The 23068-nt window shown below is 49.0% G+C and overlaps 1 protein-coding gene across 2 annotated transcripts in view; it reads right to left on the reverse strand.

The window, feature by feature from the left end:
• Window positions 1–347: 347 nt before the first annotated feature.
• The window catches only part of LOC144823741 (resistin-like), a 53287-nt gene continuing 30566 nt past the window's right edge, over window positions 348–23068 (reverse strand). For both annotated transcript variants that reach the window (XM_078682534.1, XM_078682525.1), the window contains exon 3: window positions 348–668. In XM_078682534.1, coding sequence (XP_078538660.1) covers window positions 535–668 — 134 coding nt within the window. In that variant the 3' untranslated portion in view covers window positions 348–534. The remainder of the gene's footprint in view (window positions 669–23068) is intronic.

Consider the following 23068-nt stretch of genomic DNA (forward strand, 5'->3'; position numbering starts at 1 on the left):
CAAAGTATGCCACCTAAGGGGGGGTGGGAGGGTGAGTGTTTTGTTCCTTAAAATAGAAATGTTTCTCAAATCAATAGACATCCTGGTTTTGCGACTTATTCAATGTGACAAGTTCTATAGACTTGATGCATTTCTTTTATTGTTGTATTAGGTTATTGTGTTGGGAGTTATGAATCCTTGGTCCCCCACTGGATCCCCTTTGTGATTACAAGATCCTTTTTAAAAACAGGCACTGAAGACCTGTTTAGGCTACCGAAGGATCAGGAAGGTCACAAGGACAGGAAAATTATATTTTCAATTAACTTACAGAGAATGAAATAGACACAAAATAAATACAATATCTGGAATTAAGAGCAAGAGATACACATTTTTATTCATAGAAAACACGCCATCTCTCTACAAATCAGTAGATAAAAACACCCAATAAGAAATCAACCAGTTGGACATATTCATTCATCTATTCAGCAAGCTGTAAAAGGATCATAAAGTGTAGCTAGTCTAGTTGGAGAGGCTGAAGGAAAGAGATAGTTTGGTTTATTTTGCAACAATCTTGCAGCAGTGAGCGTTGGTCCAGTCAATGCCACCGCACTGGCAGTGACAGGTCTGTTTGTCTCTGATGTCCCAGGAGCCACAGGCCATCCCACACGCACAGGCATAAGGAGTGTAATCTGCAGAGTGAAAAGACAAAATTGTTACAAAAGACAGTCTGAAAGTGGTCAAGATATCTGGATGCTTGAAAACATTAACAGAACACCGAATGGCAAAAGTGGAAGGTCATTCATAAAAGGCTATATGGTTGAAACTGCCATTTTCATTAATTTTATAGAAGCAGGCAAGCCAGAACATTTCACCTCTAGTGCAAGATAGTAGGCCACATCTAACATATGACTGCTTTTGGGTTCAACAAATGCATATAGACATGTACAAAGAACCAACGGCGTACTCCAGGTGCCGCACTTCCTCTGTGTGTTACCCCAGGTAGTATTTCAAGCATCAGATGGTAGTTGGTGTGCACAATCAGCTCCTGCACCCGCCGTTGTGGGATGCCACCAGTCATGCAGGAAAATTGAACTATGAGGAAAGTGGAGCGGTGCACTCCCAGGAAGGTATTTCATCAATAAATAAGCTCGATCAGTGTCTTCGTTGTATCAATCTTTATTTTTGACAATCCATGTGGTTATTAAAATACATCAGCCAACGCGTTTCAGTCAAGGATTGAACTTCGTCAGGGCGAATTGGATGTAAGAAGGATGATGTAGTGAGGCCGTGGGTGCAGTGAGCCCGGCCTGGGCCGCTCCTGGTTCGTGGAAAAGGAATCAGCGGCACTCAGAGTAAATTCTGGCGTGAGTGAAGAGGCCACCTTGATAAGTGCCGGTGAAGAGAGACCTAGAATCTCCGTCTCAGTGTATCCGCTATCCGCACAGAACTGCATATAGAGCCTGCTGCCAAGAGGCGTGAAGACTGAATGGATTGCCAAATTGACTGTCACCTTGAGGGCTGCTTAGGCTCACAGATTAACAAGACACACAAAACTCATGACATGGTCAGTAACATCACTGATTACATCCTTCAGTGATTGAGAGTGTTTTATAAAGTTAAACATGTATACTAATTTACCACAAAAGGTAAATGTGTATAGTTTGTGCACTACTAATGCGTGATTCAATTGTTTAACATATATTATGTTAGTGGCTTTGTGACTGTGCGTATCCGTGTGTGAGTGGATGTGTGAGTGACTGGGTATGTCAGTGGCTGAATGGGTGAATAAGTGGGTGGGTGAGAATCTCAATGGGTGAATAAGTGGGTGGGCGAGAATCTGTATCAGTGAATAAGTGGGTATGTGAGTAGCCATATGGGTCTGTGAGTGAGTGTGTGAGTAGCTGTATGGATTAGTGAGTGGCTATATGGGTGGATGAGGGGTGTGTGAGTGGCTGCATAGGTAAATAAGTGGCTGTTTAAGAAGGTTTTGGATTAATAAGTGGTTGTTTGAGTAGCTGCATGTGTGATGGAGTGGTCTTTTGAGTAGCTGTATTGATAAATGAGTGGGTGTGAGAGTGACTGTATGTGTGAGTGAGTGGTTGTATGGTTAAGTAAGTGGCTGTTAAAGTGGGTTTTGGTTAATTTAGTGGATGTGTGTGGCTGTACTGGAGACTGAGTGTCTGTGTAAGAGGCTGTATGGGAGGGTGCGTAGACGTGTGAGTGATTGTATGGATGTGTGAATGGATATGTATATGCTTGTATGGATATTTGAGTAACCTTGTGAAGGGCTGTATGGGTGAGTGACGGGGTGTGTGAGTAGGTCTTTTGGTGTGTCGTGGTTGTGTGAGTGAGTGAGTGGGTGTCTCAGTGGCCTCAATGGATTTTGAAGGTTTTCATTAGATTTCTTAACTATAATGTTCCTGAATCCTTTGTTTTTTTCCAATTAGTTTCCAAAGTTTTTCAATATTGTTTCCTAACTATAATGTTCCTGTAACCGTTGACTTCTTTTTTTTATATAGTTTTTTAATGTTATTTCCTAACTATAATGACTTTCTAAGTTGTATTTTAACTTTATTTCCTAACAGTAACCTGTAACCTATGCCAGTGAGTGTGTGAGTGGCTGTATAAGTCAGTGATTGGGTGTGTGAGTGGCTGTCCAGGTCTATGAGTGGGAGTGAGAGTGTCTGTGTTGGTCTGTGACTGGGTATATGAGTTTCTGTGTGGGTCTGTGACTGGGTGTGTGAGTGTCTGTGTGGGTTTGTGAGTGGGTGCTTGAATGTATGAATAGATCTGTGAGTAGATGCATGAGTATCTGAGTAGATCTGTAAGTGGATGTGTGAGTGTCTGACTAGGTGTATGAGTGGGCATGTGAAAGGGTGCATTAGTGTCTCAGTGGGTGTGTGAGTAAGTGCATGAGTGTCTCAGTTAAGGGGGCGTGGCTACAGTGCCGATGTAGTCAGACGTGGGCTCCGGAGCTCCCCCCTGGCTGCCCTCTTCATACACCGATCCTGGCTGGCAAAATCAGGCCCCGGTGCCACATTACACAGCAGAATACCTGCTGCCCCTTCTGAGCTAGGTTGCAAGCGGCGGAGGGGGCGATAATGGGCAGGAGAGTCTCCGTTCTTCTTATGCTACCTTATACCGGCGCGGTGGACAAGATGGCGGCGATGTCCTGAGGGTCCGGAGCTTGACCCTGGAAGTGGCGGCCGAGACCGGAGGACTCTTTAGGGGACGGCGACCCCGCTGCTGGGGACGGAGGGCTGGCAACTGCTTCCTCAGGCCCATTGGGGTGAGGAGACTTTCCCTGTGAGCGGGTGCAGGCGGGGACGCCCTGGCTGAGGTGATGTGGCTGCCTGACCTTGACATGGCGGCCCCCGCGACCTAATGGGCGCCATTTGGAGACCGGCGCGAAACCACTAACTGCCAACAGCCCTCCACAGCATCAGGTAGGGGCCCCTGAGGCCTTGGGACTGCCTTGGGGAGACCCGCTTCCAGATTGACGGGCCGAGGCGCCCAGGAGCGGACGGCGGAGTGCCCAGGACTTAATAAAGGGGTCGGAGAGTGTGGGCTGGGACTGCGGCCTGCCCGGGACTGAATTTGTTGGCTTCGCAGCCCGGAAGCCCCACTGAAGGGCCCCCTGGTGTGGCCCTGTGAAGTGTGCCTTGAGCCCTCAAATTCACCTGTCGCTGACTTACCCCCGATGCTTCCTGGACCGGCGAGTCTCCCTGGGGGTGCTGTTTGTGGCCCCTGAGTCGTGGGTGCGCCTACTCCCTGTACCTACCTGCGGAGAAGGGGGCTTGCCAGGGCGGAGTGAGGGCGAGTTTCTGTGGGCTGCCTGGCGGGCAGCCACTGGCAATGGGGGCGAGATTGATGCATCAGGCTGGGGGATACCTTGGCCGGCGTCCCTAGACGACCACCCTGAAGGACACTTGAGACATAGGAGGTGGCACTGGTAGTGGGTCGGGATACCATTGTGCTGGTGACGAACTGGTGGCGGCCGTGGACGGGTGGAGTGCTGGGCCATCTTTTGACAAGCGGGACACTGGAGGCACCGTGTGAACAAGCTCTACGACGGATCAGACAGCTCGGCGTCGCAAAGCTCCTCTGAGAGGTGTCACTGCGCGACATTGGTCCGGTACCTGCTCGTAGCGGTGTTTGGGGTGGAAATCCTCGGAGCGGACGGCCGGAGACAGTAGGGCCCTGCTGGGGCGGAGTGTGACTGCGGGCTCCCCCGACACTGCCCATTTTGACTGTACCTGACCACTACAATGGGCCGCGTATCGAAAAAAAGAAGGGCTTTGAGGTGCTCTGCCTGGAGGAACCGGACCAGCACACAGAGGACGAGGATGGCGATGAGGTGAGACGGAGACCGGGATGGCCTGGGGATCCCACCCTGGGAGAAATAATCCAGGCCATAGTGGCCTTCCGGGAACGCGATTGAGAAAAGGTTGTCGCCATCGGATCAGATCTTACCCTGCTGAAGGATGATCACCGGAAGCTCAAGGAGAGAGTGACGACCCACGAAACCACCATGAAGGACATTCTGGATCAGGTGACAGCTCTGCATCACTCTTTAAACGAGATAACTCACAGAGTCAAAGTCCTCGAGATGCGTGCGGAGGACAGCAAAGGGCGTTCCCGGTGTAACAACCTCCGTATCGTGGGGATCCCGGAACGCGAAGAAGGAGCTCATGCAGTCCGGTTTCTGGAGAACTGGTTGCAGGCAGAGGTGGCGCCAGAAGGCCTCTCCCCATTCTATGCGCTGGAGCGGGCACATAGGTTCCCGGCCCGTCCACCAAAACGTGGAGTCCCTCCACGGCCAATGGTGGTGAGACTCTTGCATTACCGTGACCGGGACTTCATCCTGCAGAGAGCCCGAGAACAACAGAACCTCCAAATAGGGAACAGTAAGGTGCTGATATTTCCGGACTACACCAGGGAGGTCCAGCGTCCACGGTCCTCCTTCCTGGCTGTCAAGAGAAAGCTGCGTCAGCTCAGTCTCCCTTATGCTATGCTGTTCCTGGCGCGTCTGCGGGTGACGGCAGACGAGGAGACCCATTTCTTTCTTACCCCGCAGGCGGCGTGGGACTGGTTGGAGGTTCGCGGAGGTGCGGCTGTGAGTGCCTCGCGGGCGGCTTCCCCTGCAGCAGCATGAGCGAGACAGGGCGGTGCGAGCGGTGGCGGCCATCAGCCGAGGGGTGGTCAGCCCGGCGAGTACTGACACCGACGCGGAGAAGAGTGTAGCAGGGAGCCCGGGGTCTGGATGTTCCCAAGGACTCTCTGACATGGAACTGCCGAATGTCATCCCACAGACAGCTGATGGGATGTTTGGTTGATGGGGCCAATGAGGTTGTGTGGGTCGTTTACTGCAGGGGTTGTTGCACTCACTGGTACTGGGGGCAGCTCTGATGTGGGCTGTACGGCAGGGGGTGATGTTACAAGGCTGCCGGGGTCCTAGCTGGCTATGCAGATTTTTCATACAGGGGGGGGGGGCCTCTGGGGGCATTGTGCGTGAGCTACGAGTCTCCTCTTGGTTATGGTTATGGATATGAACAGTTCGGTTTGGATGGGAACCTGTTTTTGTGTGCCTGTCCTGGGGTGTGGGAGTTGGGGGAAGTTTGAATGTTGGGTGGGATGGGGGAGGGTCAGAAATGTCGCTAGAGGGGGTTTAGGCAAGCGAGTGCATGCGATGGATCCATGGGCACCTCCATAGGTCTTAAAGTCATGTCTTGGAACATACGGGGGATGCATACCAAGTCTCGGCGACACAAAGTACATACTTATTTAATATGCAGGGGAGTGTAAATCGCACTACTTCAGGAAACTCACTTGACAAAGGCGGAGGGGGTGGCATTACAATTCCGCTGGAGGAGGCAGGTCTTTCATACCTCTTACTCGGCTTATGCAAGGGGGACATTAGTCTGGGTGCGGGCAAGCGTTCCATTTCAGTGTGTGAGGCAGGTGATTGATACAGAGGGTAGGTTTACGGTAGTCACGGGGCGACTGGATGGGCAGGACATTACACTGGGCAGCATATATGCCCAAAATATTGACCAGTCCACCTTTTTTACACAGCTCTCACAGACATTGGCAGGGGTGCTGACGGGTCCTGTTCTTTTAGGGGGAGACTTTAATTGTGTGACAGATGTAGATTTGGACCGTTCCCACCCACCACTCCCTGACGTCCCTACTCACAGACTAGTGGAGGTCAGGAGGGACTGGCAGCGGAGCTGGGGGCTTACAGATTCCTGGAGAGACCATCAGCCTGGGGAGCGCGACTACTCTTATTTTTCCGCAGTCCATGAGTTACACGTCCGGCTGGACTCGGTGCTGTGTTCCCCTGATGTCCATATAATGATCACGATGAGTGAATATTTGTCCAGGACGACTTCTGATCACAACCCCCTACTAGTAACCCTGAATTAGGTTCGCATTAGAACAATGATTCCCAATTGGCGACTCCGGCCGGAGGTCTTGGAGGATCAGGTCTTCCGAACCACCATAGCTACTGCCATAGAGGACTACTTCCAGAACAACGTGGGCACTTCTTCCAGTCTGCACAATGAGTGTGATGCATTCAACGCGGTGATCCGTGGGCGGTGCATTGGGGAAGCTGTGGGAGTGTGCAGAACTCTATTGAGCGAGGTGCAGCAGGAAGTATTACGGCTCCGGGAGAAAGAAAGAGAGAGAACGGGGCGGGACGACCTTCAGGAGGGGCTATTGAAGGCGAAGGAAGAGCTAGCATCATAGGTCGAGAGGCTGAGATGTTTCGACTACAGGGCCTACCTGGTGCGGGCGCATGAGGAGCGCGATAAGTCAGGGGCACCGCTAGCCTGGTTGGCGAATCCGGCACGCAGGGGCACACCGTTCCTTGAACTACGGGAAGAGGGGGGACGACCTACTATGGGCAGCAGGCCATTAATGCGCAATTCCTGGATTACTATTTCACCCTTTATAGTAGCACATTGGACCCCAGGGAACTAGAGGAAGGGGATTTCCTGGACATAGAGTTACCGCAGATCGAGGCCAGAGAGGCGGAGAACCTGGGTCGACCGATAGAATTGAACGAGGTCAGGGGAGCTCTCAAGCGTATGGCCAAGAAGAAAACCCCAGGCACTGACGGACTACCCTCGGAGTTCTACGTCACTTACATCGACGTGCTGGCTCTGCAGCTGGTGTCTCTTTATAATCGTTCAAAGCAAGTGGGCTATCTGCCTGCTTCGACGAGGGAGGCAGTGATTGTACCGCTCCTTAAACCGGGTAAACCGGAATGGGACCGAACCGCGTATCGACCCCTGGCGATGTTAAATATCGAAAATACTGAGCGGTATTTTGGCCAGTCACCTGGTGGCGCACATGACAACTCTGGTGCATGGAGACCAGTCTGGGTTCATCCCTACCCGAAACACGGCCATGAATATTCGAAGGCTTTGTCAGTTACTATACGAGGCGGGTGCAAGAGATGGTGAGGCATGTGTACTATCCATAGACATCGAAAAGGCCTTCGATAGTCTAGAGTGGCCATATCTGTTCCGAGTTCTGAGGGCCTTTGGCTTAGGTTAGGAGTTTGTGGCATGGACGAAGATTCTCTACTCTCGCTCAACGGCCAGGGTTCGGATGGGGGGTGTAATCTTGGCTGCTTGTGACGTGGGCAGGGGGACGAGACAGGGCTGCTCGCTGTCTCCCCTCCTGTTCACTCTATCAAGGGAGCCGATGGCGGTCCGGGCACGGACAGGGGGACATTATAGGGGTCTAGAGGGGATGGGTCAGAGGCACTATATTGCCCTGTTCGCCGACGATTTGTTGATGTTCCTCGCCAATACTACTGATGAGCTCCGGGGAGCCCGGGTTTTGCTGGAGAGATTGGGGAGAGTTGCATGGCTGAAAGTCAATTGGGCCAAGACCTGCCTGTTTCCGATGCATGGGGAGCGCTTGTGATCCTCCCGAGGGGGTAGATGTGAGATGGGAGGATAGGTGTTTGCCGTATCTGGGGGTTAGAATTTACCATGAGGCAGCTGACTTCTTTGAGGGTAACATAGGGCGGGCCCTGCGCACCACCAAGAGTAACCTTGACTTCTGGGCCGCTCTGCCTTTGTCGGTTGCGGGACGTGTGGCATTATTAAAAATGATAACCCTTCCCCGTTTACTTTATTATTTTGTTACCCTGCCAATTTGGATACCTGGAAAGTATTTCGCCCAACTCAACTCTATGGTCTCGAGCTTCTTATGAGGAACGGGAAGACGGAGAGTAGCTCTGCTGACCATGATGCGTCCACGTCGGGAAGGGGGCTTTGCAGCACCTGATTTCGAGGCTTACTACCATGTGGCCCAGTTTCAATGGTTCGCACAGCGGTTGGCCGGGAAGCTAGGAATGGAGGCAGACCAGAGAGGCGGGGACCTAGGGCTCCACCACTTGAGTTGGATTTTGCTACAGCTTCCGGTGCGGGAAAGGGAGGTGTCCAGGGAGCTCTGGGTCTTGAGGCAGTGTTGGTATAGGGCTCTGCGATGCAATAAAGGGAGCCCAGCCTATGTTCCTGAGATTCCGATGTGGTTCTGCGTGGAGCTTCCCCACGGAGGAGACTGGCAGCGGCTACATGAATGGGAGAAGCTGGGGATCTCCTCCATTGGTGATCTGTATGAAGATGGTACACTTCTACCATTTCAAGATCTCATGCAGAGGCATGAACTACCTGCTCAGGACTTTCTCTTACATGTGGGTGTAACGGCCGCTGAGCGCAAACACTGGAAAAAAGGGCTGGAGGAACCCCGGGTCTTCCTCCCTTGCCAATATATGGTCACCTCCGCAGGTAAGATTAAGGCGTTGATGTGTTTATATCAGAGGCTGACGCAGGGCTTGAGGACTCCTCTGGAGAGAAACTGGAAGTTTTCCCGAAACGCGAGGTTTCAACGTACCTAATTCTATGTGTTTCATCGGGCGTATCTTACGCCTCACAAAATGAATGAGTTCTTTGGCTCCCACGCTACCTGCCCACGATGCAGATTGGAAGGTGCAGCATTCATGCACATGTTCTGGGATTGCCCTTTGCTACAGGGATACTGGGGGAGGTACTGGCCAAATTGACAGAGGTGACGGTGAGGGACTAGCAGCATACTCCAGGGGTGTGCCTGTTACACTGGTTTCCCCACACTTCCCGCAACAAAACCACCAGTAGGTTCCTGGACCTGGGATTAGTTCTAGCCAAGCGGGAAATCACCAGCCATTGGAAGGCGGTCACGGCCCCCAGTGTTGCACGCTGTCTAAGAGACGTCATAAAGTGGGCAGACTGCGAGGGGACACTCCGGCTCCAACTGGCTCGGAGGACTGACAATGACAAATTGTGGGACTCGGCGAGATCCTGGGTGGCGATGGTAGATCTGCTCAAAAACCCGACTGATGATGACGACTGATCTCTCTAGCTATGAGTGCCCTCTTTACTACATGTGATCGCAACAACAGGTAGCGTGGTGAGAGAAATGGGGGGATTGATCGTGAAAGTGGATGCGTCCTCTCAGAAGAGATGTGGGCTACTGTCATAGGACTCGAATGGAGTGTGCGGACACATAATGAGCAATAAATGCGCTGTTAGGGAAGAGATATGTCTGAGGGGAGGGGGGAGGTAGGGGTAGGAGGGGGGGTCCGGGGGGGGAGTGGAATTGAGGGGGGAGATGTTCTTTGTTCTCGGCTATGATGCATAGAGGTGGACAGTGCTGACACAAGCAAGGAACAGCGTGATTCAGCCCTGTAGGACTGTACCTCAGGTTAACTAGGATATGCCTCTTGCCACAGGAAAGGCCTCACCCCTTATGTGGAACAGACTGACGGACTAAACAAGTTTAGCTGAGGTGAGGCAAAGTCATGATATGGGCTCAGCTATGAGACAAAGGTTGTAAGGCCAATGTATTGTGTTTGAATGCCTGAGAATTGTTTGAGCACATTATGAAAACTTAATAAAATCTGCTTAAAAAAAATACAAATGATTGTCTCAGTGAGTGTGTGAGTGAGTTCATGAGTGTCTCAATGGGTTTATGTAGGTGTGGAAGTGTCTCAGTCGGTCTGGAAATGGGCGCGTAAGTGTCTCACTGGATGTGTGAGTGGGTGTGTGAGTATCTCACGGTGGTCTAGAAGTGGAAGAATGAGTCACTGAGTTGGTCTGTGACTGGGTTTGTAAGTGACTCAGTGGAATATCAGTGGCTGCATGAGTGTCTGGGCAGATCTGTTAGTGGGTGTGAAAGTGTCTGAGTGGGTTTGTGAGGGCTTCCATGAGTGTGTGAGGCAGTCTGTGAGTGAGTGCATGAGTGTCTGAATGAGTCTGTGAGTGGGTACATGAGTTGCTGAATGGGTCTGTGAGTGGGTGTGTGAGTCTCTGAGTGGGTCTGTGAGTCAGTCCATGGGCCTCTGAGTAGGGTCCCAATATGGTTGCTAACACTTCCTATATTAATTAATGGCAGCCAATCCGAATTTTGCACGAGATTGTCAATATTTGCATAGGTATCACAACTAAAGATATACAAATTTGGATTTTCTTTAATATCTCAAAAATGACAGAACCAATTTACACCAAATAGCAAAACGGGTGCTTTCTCGACCGAGAACTAGAACTTGAACTACCTTTCTGCCAACTTTGGTGTGATTCCGTCTCTGTGTAAAATATATATGTGTGTGTGTGTGTGAGAGAGAGAGATACGTCAGTCAAAACATACCGTTTTACATGGACAAAATCACAGAATTTTACTAGTCATAATTATCTCAAGTAACCATACCTTGTGCCCTAAAGCAACTATAACTCGCTCCCCTGCCATGCACTGCTAATTACCCCATCCATTACATTCCTCATGACATGATCTACGACATCACTGGTAACATCACTGCAACATCTGAAACAACATCATTGATGAAAACACTGTCATGTTTTTCCTGCATGGCCCATTGTAGTTTTCCTTCTGTTAGCCTAATTATACACATTGTAGACCTCATTTTCTTTTACACACGTTACTATATAAACATTCTTGCTTTTGTGCCACATTGTGCTTTGACACAGAACCTGTATATGTTTTCATGTTCTGTTCTTTTCCTTCGATTTAGTCTGAACACAACCGACAAGGTCAAACAACAATGTCCCTTGTTCTTTCTGGCCAGGCACTAGCACCTAGACATAACATAAGAATCCAGTTGTCGCTTATGTGCACACATGTCCTTTCATATAGATGACTCCATGAGCCACAAACAATCACATGAGACTGGAGTTCTGAGACAAAAGAACTGAGCCTGCTGAGATGTAGAGCGTCCATCTGGGTATGCTAATGTATGGGGTTTGTCAGCAACCCCAGAGATGTTTTATATATAATCATTTAGCTTTAGTAGTAGGGGAGGGGAGTTTCGGTCAAAAGTCTTATAATACGACAGGGTTTTACAGGGTATCTGGATTATTAACCATGCTAACAGTATTTCTGGAATGCATTTATTTTCCAATTGTGCTTGAATACTGCATTTCAGAGCACAATAGTTTGAATAAATAATCAAAACTTTCTTCATGTCTACTGCTTATCTTATTGTGGACAAGTACGAGTGAGGGAGCGAAAGGGTGTGCCCTGTTACCTCGACCCCAGAGAGTGTAGAGAGTGTTGTGTTCTTGGTTGCCAATTGACTTGTCTCCCTGGTATGGTTAGGGGGACTATTGCTAGTCAAACTGGGGCCCATTGATACTGAGGTGGTATTGTGACTCAGCCCCTACTTGCTGATGTCCTATGGTCCCAAGCATAGTTCTGTTTCTGAGTAGAATCCATGCAACAACACTGCACATGAGGAGGGAGTTACATGGGGGCTTTGGTGGCTTTGCCCCTCCTGCAGACCCCAATGATTTCTCTGCTGTGGGTGTCCCTGGTGAGAACCGGTGGGACAACGCAAATATAATGCCAGGCTCCTGCCGGCTCTCACTATGGGTGCTGGTTGGAAAGCTGGCAGGGGCTGTGGGGGCCTTGGATCACTGCAGCATCCTCCAACTTAAAAAACAAATCAACACACTAGTTAATAGGAGTCTTGTTTCTAGCAGAGCTGATCTGATTTCCATTGATGTGAAGTGATGCCACTGTTTGTCACAATCCTAGAAAAGGTTGAAAATTAATGTCGGCGGGATTGTAGATGTTTCATTCGAAAGTAAACATGAGCTTGGTTCATCACACGAGGCATGAGCATTATCTCTGACAGAACTGGAGAAGATGAGAGGGAAACATATCTCCCCACACCACCTGTAGTGACGTAGCAAGCGGGCATTGACGCAGCGGCAAGCAATACAAATGAATCCCTGTTCACTGATTAGATGGTCTAATACAGCCATAACTTGGTTGAAGTGGATACCTAGTGGCCCAGACTCCGTGCCACTACTCCTGCTGCACTATTGATAACCTTCTTCCTAATCACCAGGTGTTTGTGTCAAATTCAGGTGTGCAATGTTGTTATTGCGTAAGCAAAGTTGACGCAGTTCATCGTGGTCTAATCATAATTGTACTGTTTGCTTTTCCTTTATTTGCCCCATGACGTAGATTTTCCAACATTTTGTCCAAATTTGTAGCTAGTGCTAAAAATGGTTCAGCCATTTTCTAGTCTCCTCAAAATCTCATATTCCGCCTTTTGCCTTTCATGGGCCAATATTGTCCCTCAGTGTATTTAACAGTCATATAGTTCACTGAGTGAGCGCCATGTTTTTCACTAGCAGAGCACATACATCTTACTCCTGTCACTGAACCCATACAAAGGCTGGCTCCTGCCCTATCACAACCACAGGGACACTGCTGCAACCTCAGTGAGGGACATTGACCTTTTAACTGTATCTTGGGCAGACAACTCTAAAGCCATCTCAATGTAAACTCCACTTAATCCCCATCATTTGAATCTGTAATGTGCCTCTGTAAGTCTGCAAGTAGAGGATAAGTTGTGACATATATCATACTTACAGGGCCAGACTGGCCGGACCGGGAATCGGACATTTTGCTGGGGGGCTGGAATGGTGGGGGCCGTTTTTGTTAGTGAGGCCCTGTTTTGTAGCAGTGCAGCAGTTTTAAAAACACTGGTTTGTGTAGTGGCAGCTTTAACTCATCTAAGGTAGCACAGAGGGTTAATATACCTGCTACAAAGAGGGTGTAACATGCATACCAAAGAACAATATTTTATGAGGATATCTCAGTTGGTTACTGCTTTTGTCACTGCAATTGTTTGGTTACTGTGCAGTCCATATTTTGCAATTGTAATCTACACAGTGAGCTATGAACTGCCATCAAAAAGCTGCATGCAAGCTGCATGGTTCAGGTTAGAAAGTTATGTTTTTTTCACAGTCTTTCATTACCCTGATGTTTCTAAAAAGCATTTGTTTAGGTAGAAATGCCTTCTTATTATTAAAGCCAACCCTGAACTCCCTTGTTATGCTCAGAATCCCGAGTTTGTGGTTCTCCAGGCCAAACCCAGCACAGCACATGTAGTTTAAGATGGAAGTTTGATTTCATGTTTGCTTGTGGGTGTGATATTCTCTCTCCTGCCTTTTGGCTAGTTTTGTGCTTTAGACATACCACATGTATACATACATTCCCCATATAGGCTCCCGTGCAGATCTCAGTAGCTCACATGGAAGGGCTGTGAAAATCCAATGTCAGTCTCACCAGGTTAATGATGGAGAAATAGAGGGAGATCAAAACCAGTTTACTGCTTTTGTCAGCTATCTCTGCAGGACTGCCAGGCAACAGGCTGATGCATGATAGTGTTGGGCCCATCTCTCCTCCAATTCACATCCTCTGGCAATCCATGGCCTTTCTCTTTTGACTTCGACTGTGAGATGTTGGTAAATCACAGACACCACTCTCAGGATGCCTACGGTTCACCCTTGGAATATACATTCCAGTGACTTGTAGTTACTCCTCTGTGGAATAACTTATGAAATAAATAAATATTTATATGCCTAACAGTAAAACCCCTAATTGTCAGGAAATGTTAGTAGCCCAATTGGCGAGTACAGAGATACAAGCTAACAACAAAGCTGTGCTAACTACTGAATGGGACTACTAAAGTTGATACTTCAAGGTATCAAAATGATTGTTGCATTAACCTAAATTTGATGCCCAAGTCAAATTTAATTCAACTTTGTAAGAAATGCAACTTTTAGAAAGTTGCCAATCTGTTGCCCAAGTTTTCCTGTGGGCATTTGCAGGTGTTGGCCACAATTCTTAAACCACCAAACATAGGAAGAAAGTGCTTAAAAATGTGTACTATTGCTTCATAATCCATGCCTGATAGTTAGGCAATGGTAGCAAAGCCATGTTAAAAGTGAATTTGGACAATATTTGTATCAAGTCTTATTTAAATGTCACGCCCAGGACTATGCAGAATCTTAAAACATTTGGCCAGTATTTTTTTCTGGGAAAAGTGGCAATCCTACTTGTGATAAGTGGTGACCTATTTTCTTTTTGAATCAAGATCTCAATGAAAATGTTTGCCGCACCAAAATAAGCAACATGACATTATCTGGCAGTTGCAAAAGTGAGATGTGGTTTGTGATGAAACCTAACAGAATTCCACTGAAATTGGTCATCTGTCAGGCATAGTGTTTAGAAACAGCAAGAGTTCAGTATGAAGCACTCTAAAAACACATATTATTATAGTATGCGGGCTATTCACTTAATAAGGTAGTTCACCTTGTCAAACAATTGGGCATTCTTCTTTGATATGTGTGGTGTGCCTGAGGACCTGTGGAAATAATTCTTCCTTGGGTCTTCCAGGGTGGGCAGGTGTAATCCCAATATATGTGAACTCTTGTTCGGAAAAGTTTGTCAGGTATTGTTGCTGAAGCCCTCCTCTATTGCCACTTGAGTGAACTGTGACTTCTGTCTGACAGGTTTGTTGGTGCCAAGAACTGAGAGATCAGGGCCCATACACTGGGGTAGATTTACTAAATTTTGACGCAGTGCAGGAAGGGAAGGTGCTGCCTTGTGTCAAAGAGATAGAACAGAAATATGCCATGTCTACTAAGATGTGGCACAGTTCTGCTCTCCTGTAGCTGGCACAGTTCTGGCTGCCTAGCGCCAACACAGACACTCTTGTGTCACGATGCAAGGGTACATGCATTATATCACTATGCGTTAAATGGCAGGCATAGGTCATAGGAGTAAATGTTAGCAGTGAGGCCCAATAGTATATAAAAAATAATCATGCATCTTGACTTCTAATAAACAGCCATGCACACTCTGTGCCCAGGTGAGCACTTAACAAGAGTGGCTTTCACCTACTTTCTAATAACAGGACAAACTGTCTGACATGACTGCCACCACTTTTTTCATATTTGTCCCTCAAGTAAGTTACAAGCTAAGAGTGGCAATTCAGTGCTGTGGATTGCTGTGTCTGCTGCCTTCCTTCCTGGTAATGAGCCATCACTTTCCGAAATATGCAACGGTGTTACAATAGTTTACATAATTTTTTTCAGGAATTAAATTTGTATTTGATGATGTAGTTTCACGTTGGTTTACAGTAGAGTGCTCCTAGCACACCGGTGCTTCATCTTTATGTATATGTTTATGCATAATACAGCTTCCTATTAGGGAAGCCGTGTAGTCTAAATAAAAAACATAATATTACAGTGGAGAAATAAAGTGAGTGTTGAACTCACCTGACATTATTGTGTCCAGAAGTGCGGCGCCTCAGCACTGGTTGCCATGCAGCTGTTCTGCTTTGACACCATCAGGGCTGGCAGAACCAGAGTGTACTTCCGGTGAAGTCCTGTTTAAGCTGGCCAGAGTACAGTGTGCTAAGCTTGGCCTGCGACGGTGAGAAGAGGCAGGCTGGAGCAGGAATGGGCTTGGGAAACGACTGATGCAGCAGCAGGTAGGCCCACAGAGAGTGGCATAATGTGAAAGCATTGGGCTGAGCCCACTTTGACCAGCATGGGCACAGGCACCGCCACTTGGAGGCCAAGAAAAGGTTGGTCTCAGGCTTGAGTTGCCGCGAGTGACCATTAACTGTGTGGTACGCCTGAAAAATAACAAAGGCGCTGATAACTCCCCTTGCGTTGGGCCTGGCGCTCGCTTGCTGCTGTTGTCGTTTCGAAGGGCGGGCAGTCATGAGGGACAGCCCAGTGGAGAATCCAATGAATCCCCAACAAGACTGGACCGGACCACTTCTTAGCCACAACTACCTACGATGAAGCGTGTGTGGATTTCTAACCTCAGATCCATGGAGAATACTTTAATAAATGGTTGCAATACAAAGCAGTTTCTGTCTTCCCCGACTTCAGCCACGGTCTGAATCATGATTACGATGGCCTTGCGGTTCAAGTTGCAGCAGGCTCCTGGCTAGTCAGGCTGGCTGCCAAACAACTGTGCTGCGCTTGCGCCATAGACTGGCCGCCCTCCTAGAGGTGAGTGGGAAAATCATGACATCATGAGACTAAAGACTCTGATGTGACGACGTTAGCAAATTTAAATTGCCGCTAAATCCTGAAACATTGTGGCCACTACCAGTTGCGAGCTGAGCCATCCCCAAGCACTGCTTAGAGCTTTGTACAGTCAGTGGAGGTGCTCATAATAGTACTATAGCACACAGCAGAGCCTCTTTAAATGTGTGACAATGCATTTCAGTGCAGTGATGCGGACCACCTCACTGAAAAGCGTTAGGCTAGCGCCTGACGCATGGTACTTGGAAGGGCTGATTAGGGTTGGTCTCATGTTCTTTCTTTCTTCATTCCACTAATGCTCTCAGGCAGGGATGCTGGTACATGAGAAATGTGATGGCAAGATGTACCATTTGTGAATCAATATTATCTAGTTATAAGCTTAAATGCATTAATTCATCTAAATATGTGCAAATAGGGCCCTTTCAATACATGCAGTTAGAATTGAACACTAAGGGCCCTATTTTGATGTTGGGCGGAAAGGCATTCAGCAGCTTATCAGAGGTTTCCGCCCGACCGCCATATTAAGATACTGGAGGTCGGAGGGAAACCCATGCTGGAATTCCGCTCTGCTTCCGACAGGCTCACATAGCTGTCGGGCAGCGATTGGAAATTGTAGAGTGCGCATTCTAGTTTACGTACGTCACGTAGACGTGACGTGCGGGGGGCCATGTTGGCGCGCTGCGCGCGCATCGTGATTAGCGCGCTGAGGAAGGCTTATACCGGCAGCACTGGCCGGCGCTCCTGATAACTGTTGAAATCTTAATAAATAACACCTGTTAAACCCTCAACCAGCTTCCAGCATATTATTGAGGAAACGAACTTTACAGTGGCGACGAGGACGGGAGGCTCCAGCTGAAACCCAGCAGGAAAGGGAAAGCAGGAAAATCGGACCCCCCCTCCTCCCCCCACGTGGGCAGCAACAGGGTAGGCGACCCTCAGACCATCTGGGCACAGCACAGAGTTGACACACACGGCCAGATGCAGAGGGCATAAGGGGGCACGGCTGAGCCCACCAAGGAACGACAGGGTTGAGGAGCGTGGCAGAGCCACAGCCATCTGAGGGGCGGCGAAGGGGCCGGAGAGGCAGCACCGCGCCCCGCGAAAGTGAAGCCATTGCGCAGACCTCCCCACGACACAGCGGAAGGGCAGTACAGCGCTGGCTACCAAAGAGGAGGAGGCGGGGACCAACACTAAGAGTCCCCAAGAAGACGCCATTACAGAAGCGAAGGACAGCACCCCAGGGAGTCCCACCAGCAAAGAAGTCAAAACGACAACGACCAGGGAGGTGAGAATGAGCACACCAGCAGGCTATGCAATTGCACCGGTGCAATTTTTACCGAAACCTGGGGACCCCCTGATGAAATGGGAGGACTGGAAAGAATATATTGATAATTTCATAGGGGTCCTGGAGGACGAAAATGAAGAAACATTCACACCCCAAAGGAAGAAACGTATCCTATTACTGCACCTGGGACCGGAGGGTCTCAGGATTTACAAGAGTCTGGTGCCCAAGAAGAGAGAAGACACTGATAAGGACGTGTATGCCCATGCGTTGGAAGATCTGGATGAACGTTATCGCCCCACCATCTGTGTGTCAGTGGACAGGTTTAATTTCCAGCAGAGGAAGCAAAGGGCTGGAGAAACCATAGAGGAATACGTAGCGGCCTTGAGGAAGCTGGCTGCCCCATGTAAATACGCACTGTGGGAAGACGAGTTCATAAAGGATCAGATCGTGATGCACACCACGAGTACAAATGTCCAAGACAAGTTGTGGGCAAGCGGAGACACCACGCTCAAAGATGTAATGGTCATCGTAAAGAGGGCGGAACTCGCAAGGAGGTGTGCTGTCGCAACCAAGAAGGACGTAGCTACCCCAATGATGGTGAACAGAATACAAGAGGGAGACCACCGCAAAGACCAGAGAGGCAAAGACCCAGCAACCAAAGGAACCAGCAGATGGCAAGGGAAGCAAACAGGCAACGACGGCAAGAAATCATGTTACAAGTGTGGCAGTTGGTCCCACGACGCACGAGATAGAAGATGTCCCGCGTTCCGAGCCAAGTGCCTACACTGTGGTATCTTAGGCCACTATGAGAAGGTGTGTAGGAAGAAACATCCCAAGGAAACGGTGAAATGTGTCGATCAAGGCGAAGAAGATCTGGAGGAGGTTGCAGAGGAAGAGGTGGTCACCGTCTTATGCATATACGACCAGGTAATGAGCGTAGAAGGGAGGAAATCCACAAAACCCATCCTGGACATGTCTATGGGCGGAATCACCATCACCGTGGTGGCAGACACTGGATCCCCATTTACCATCATCCAAAGGACAGTGTGGGAAGAAACGTTCAGACCCAAGTTGGGCCCGGAGTTGGAAAAACTAGACATTCGGCCGGTCACTTACAATGGCGACCGCATTCCAATGGTGGGGTTCCGCCGCCTATTGTTCGAATTCAGGGGCCGATCAGCATGGTGCAAGCTGTACATCGCAGAAAAAGGACCCTCCGTCCTGGGATGGCTAGACCAGGGCGACCTAGGAATAAAGCTGGATCCAGGAGGAAAGGAGCAAATATTACTCACAGAGCAAGAGGAATGGCCAGACCTGAACAAATGGAAGGAGAACTACCCGAAAGTGTTTGGAGGCACAGTGGGACGGATGGAAAACTTCCAACACAAGATAGTGCTCAAGGAAGGGGCCATCCCGGTAGCTCACAAAGTGAGGAATGTACCGACTGCGGTAAGAGAAGTAGTCCAGAGAGAACTCCAGGAGTTGGAAAAGAAGGGAATAATAGAGCCGATAACCTGTGCAGAATGGTTGGCGCCCTTGGTGGTTGTAATGAAGCCCAATGGGAAGGTCCGGCTCTGTGTGGACCTGAGAGAACTGAATAAGAATATTGTTGTGGAGAAATTTCCCCTCCCCAGAATCGAAGAAATGTTGGCCAAGACCAGAGGGGTAAAGTGGTATTCCACTATCGACTTGACCTCGGCCTATCACCAAATAGCACTTCACCCGGACAGCAAACGTCTCACATCCTTCATCACTCCGTTTGGGTGTTACCAGTTCTGTCGTATGCCATTTGGGCTGGCCTCGGCGGCTGCAGTCTTCCAGAAAATGATGCATCAACTATTTAGAGACTGCAAGGACGTCCAGTATTTCCAGGATGACATCCTGGTGATGGGGCGAGACAAGCATGATCACGATCAGAAGCTGGGAAATGTGTTAAGGACACTAGAGAACAAAGGTCTCACAGCAGAGTGGACGAAGTGTTGGTTGGGCCTGCAGTCAGTAACGTACCTAGGACACGAGATCGGACAACAGGGCGTCACCCCCAAGTTGGAAAACGTTAAAGCCATCGCTGAAGCACCGCCGCCCAGGAACAAGGAAGAGGTCTGGTCGTTCCTGGGGATGGCGGAGTACTACAGCAAGTTTGTGGTACATTTCGCCTCCAAGACCCACAACTTGAGGCTGCTGACCAGGGAAAGCACTGTGTTCCAGTGGACACCAGAAGCCCAAGCAGAGTTCGAAACTATCAAAAAGGATGTCACAGGAGCAGTTCCCCTCAAAGGTTACGACCCACAAGGCACCACCGTACTAACGACGGATGCCAGCGACAAGGGCCTGGGCGCTGTACTTATGCAAGACAGGGGAAGAGGGGAAATGGAGACCACCAGTTTTGCGTCCAGAGCATTGACAGATACGGAGAGCAAATACAGCGTGATTGAGAAGGAGATGCTGGCGGTCGTATGGGCCATGGCGAGATTCCGGCAATTTCTGTGGGGAACACGCTTTCTACTCAAAACAGATCACAAGCCTTTGGTGAAGGTGCTAACATCGAGTGGACACGCCAGCGCCACTCCCAGGATATCCAAAATGTCTCTAAAGTTACTCGAGTTCAGGTACGACGTGGAGTACATTCCCGGGAACCGGAACCGAGTAGCGGATTACCTGAGTAGGGCAGCCGCCATGGAGCCAGGAGAGGACGACCCTGCTGGCAGCGGGGAGTTGGTAGCTCTGATAGAAGACCAAGAGAAACTAATCAGTCAACAAGAATGGGCAGAGTCATACGAAGAGGACATCGACATGAAGGAAGTGAAAGGGCATATCGTACAAGGATGGCCGGACAAAAGAAACGTGAGGGCGAGCCTCAAGCCGTACTTTGAAGTGCGGGAAGAACTGTCGGTAGGAGACAAAGGGATATTCCTGTACAGGGGAGATAAGGTGATCCCTCCAAGGAACCTCACCTCAAAACTGTTGGACTTGCTACATGAGGGACACCTGGGCATAGGGAAACTCAAGGCAAGAGCAAAACAAAATTACTGGTTGCCAGGCATGGACATAAGGGCCGAAAGGCATGTCAGGGAATGTCCACAATGTCAACGGGCGGACAAGTCTTTAAAGCCTTTGAGGCCAGCGATAGGGAAGTTCGATCCTCCTTCAAATCCGTGGGAAGAATTATCTGTAGACATTTTGGGACCGGTCCTAGATGACCAAGGCACGCAGAAATATGTGTGTGTACTCCTGGATCGATACTCAAAGTGGCCGGAGTTCAGAGTAGATGAGTCCATGGACACGGAGAACATCATTAAGTTTCTGTCAGAGACTTTCACTAGGGAAGGAATACCAAAATCGATCTTGAGTGACAATGGGCCCCAGTTCACGTCAGAAAGGTGGAACAAGTTCATGCAAAGAAATGGCATCACTGTCAAACACACGGCAATCTACCATCCGGCCGGTAACAGCTTAGTGGAGAGATTTAACAGAGTAGTGATGGGAGCCATACAAGCAGCCATATCAAGTGAACAGAACTGGGAGAAGGCGCTAGAGAACATGGTATGGGCCTACAGAATAACCCCCACTGGCACGGGGTATAGCCCATTCCAAATATTGAGAGGACGTGAACCATTCACGCACGACAACAGGGTTTGGAAGGAAAAGCTCATCACCAGTGAATGGTCCCCTGCAGTGGTGCGGGCCAACCTGGAAAGAGCACAGACAATTTACAGCAACCACTACAACAAACGAAGGAATGTCAAAGGTACCGGCCTGGAGAAAGGAGAGTGGGTAAGAGTAAAGTTGGCCACTCTACAGAAGAAAGGAGACAGCAAGTACAGCAAGCCGATGCAAGTTGTGGAAGTGTATGATCGAGCGGCCCTGCTGAGTGACGGGAATGTGTGGTCCCAGGACCGCATGGCCAGGTGCAACAAGGTTTTGGGCTGGGAGCAACAGGGAACAGACTGGGAAGACAAGGAAGGTTCGGACGCGGAGAGGAGGCAAGATGCCTGTGAGCAGCAAGGCGGAGTAAGAGCTGGAACAGAGAGTGAAGAGGAAAAAGAGAACGGAAGTCAAGGAATAGAAAGGGACAGGTTGGAGAGATGCATGAATGAAGATGGAGCCGTGAGTGAAGGAGCAGTAGACTTTGAGATGCAGAGCCAAGAGACTATGGAGAACCCCGTCAGGGTCACGAGGAGTGGAAGGCAGGTGGTAAGACCCTCCAGATATCGAGATTTCGAATTGGACAATGAACTGTAAGTGACTCAGTAAAGTTTGATAAAAAGGGGAGATATGTAGAGTGCGCATTCTAGTTTACGCACGTCACGTAGACGTGACGTGCGGGGGGCCATGTTGGCGCGCTGCGCGTGCATCGTGATTAGCGCGCTGAGGAAGGCTTATACCGGCAGCACTGGCCGGCGCTCCTGATAACTGTTGAAATCTTAATAAATAACACCTGTTAAACCCTCAACCAGCTTCCAGCATATTATTGAGGAAACGAACTTTACAGAAATGCAATCCCTAAATTGCAGCAGAGCCAGGCTCGGCTCCGCCGTCGGGATTACAATGCCGCCCAATTTTTCTATTGTGGCTGCTACTGCAGCCCGCAGCACAAGACGCAATAGGAATAGGAAATTTGCACTTTCTAAACGCTGTGAAGGAGGTTGCATCTTAATTAGGGAAGCGGGACGCAAACTCCTTGTCGGGTGGTCCCGTTTTCGACACAATGCCGGTCAGATGCTCGTTTGACTGGCATTGTAATGGGGCCCTAAATGTCGGCATTTCAATATTTTTTAACACCACAGTTTATTTTTAAATATGTACTCCCAAGTAGCAGCACACAAGTGTCACCTAATTCGTTGTGTGAGACGTGGTTGTGCCATCGGTCGTGAGATGAGGTTGTGTAATTGGTCATGAACACATTCTGTTTTCCTGCCAGTGTTCAAATGGAACCCAACAGAAATGGCATACTGCTCAGTAACAAAGGCTTCCAAAAGAACCAGATCCATACAGAGTGAGCACAGTGTGTTCCAGCCTTCCTGGGACGAAAAATATATTTTTGTGGAATGCCCAAAAGAGAACGCTACTTGTCTCCTTTGCAGGGAAAAGATTAATGTCCTCATAATATCGAACACGTCGCGGCATTGCAAAACCTGGCATTCTGACTTCACAGAAAAAATCAGAATGTCCTCAAAACTGCATTCTGCGAAAGTGGTATCACTGAAGCAAGCCCTTTTATCCCAACAAAAGCTCTTTCTGTGTCAGATGGAAAAATCTGAGGCTGTAATTGAAGCATCTTTCAAAATGTGGTGCTCACTTGCAAAGCATTTAAAAACATTTACAGAGGTAGAGCTGGTTACGAAATGTTTTCTTTTGGCAGCAGATATTTTAT

This window comes from Lissotriton helveticus, chromosome 1_1 (genome assembly GCF_964261635.1).
Source record: "Lissotriton helveticus chromosome 1_1, aLisHel1.1, whole genome shotgun sequence".
Taxonomy (NCBI): Eukaryota; Metazoa; Chordata; class Amphibia; order Caudata; family Salamandridae; genus Lissotriton; species Lissotriton helveticus.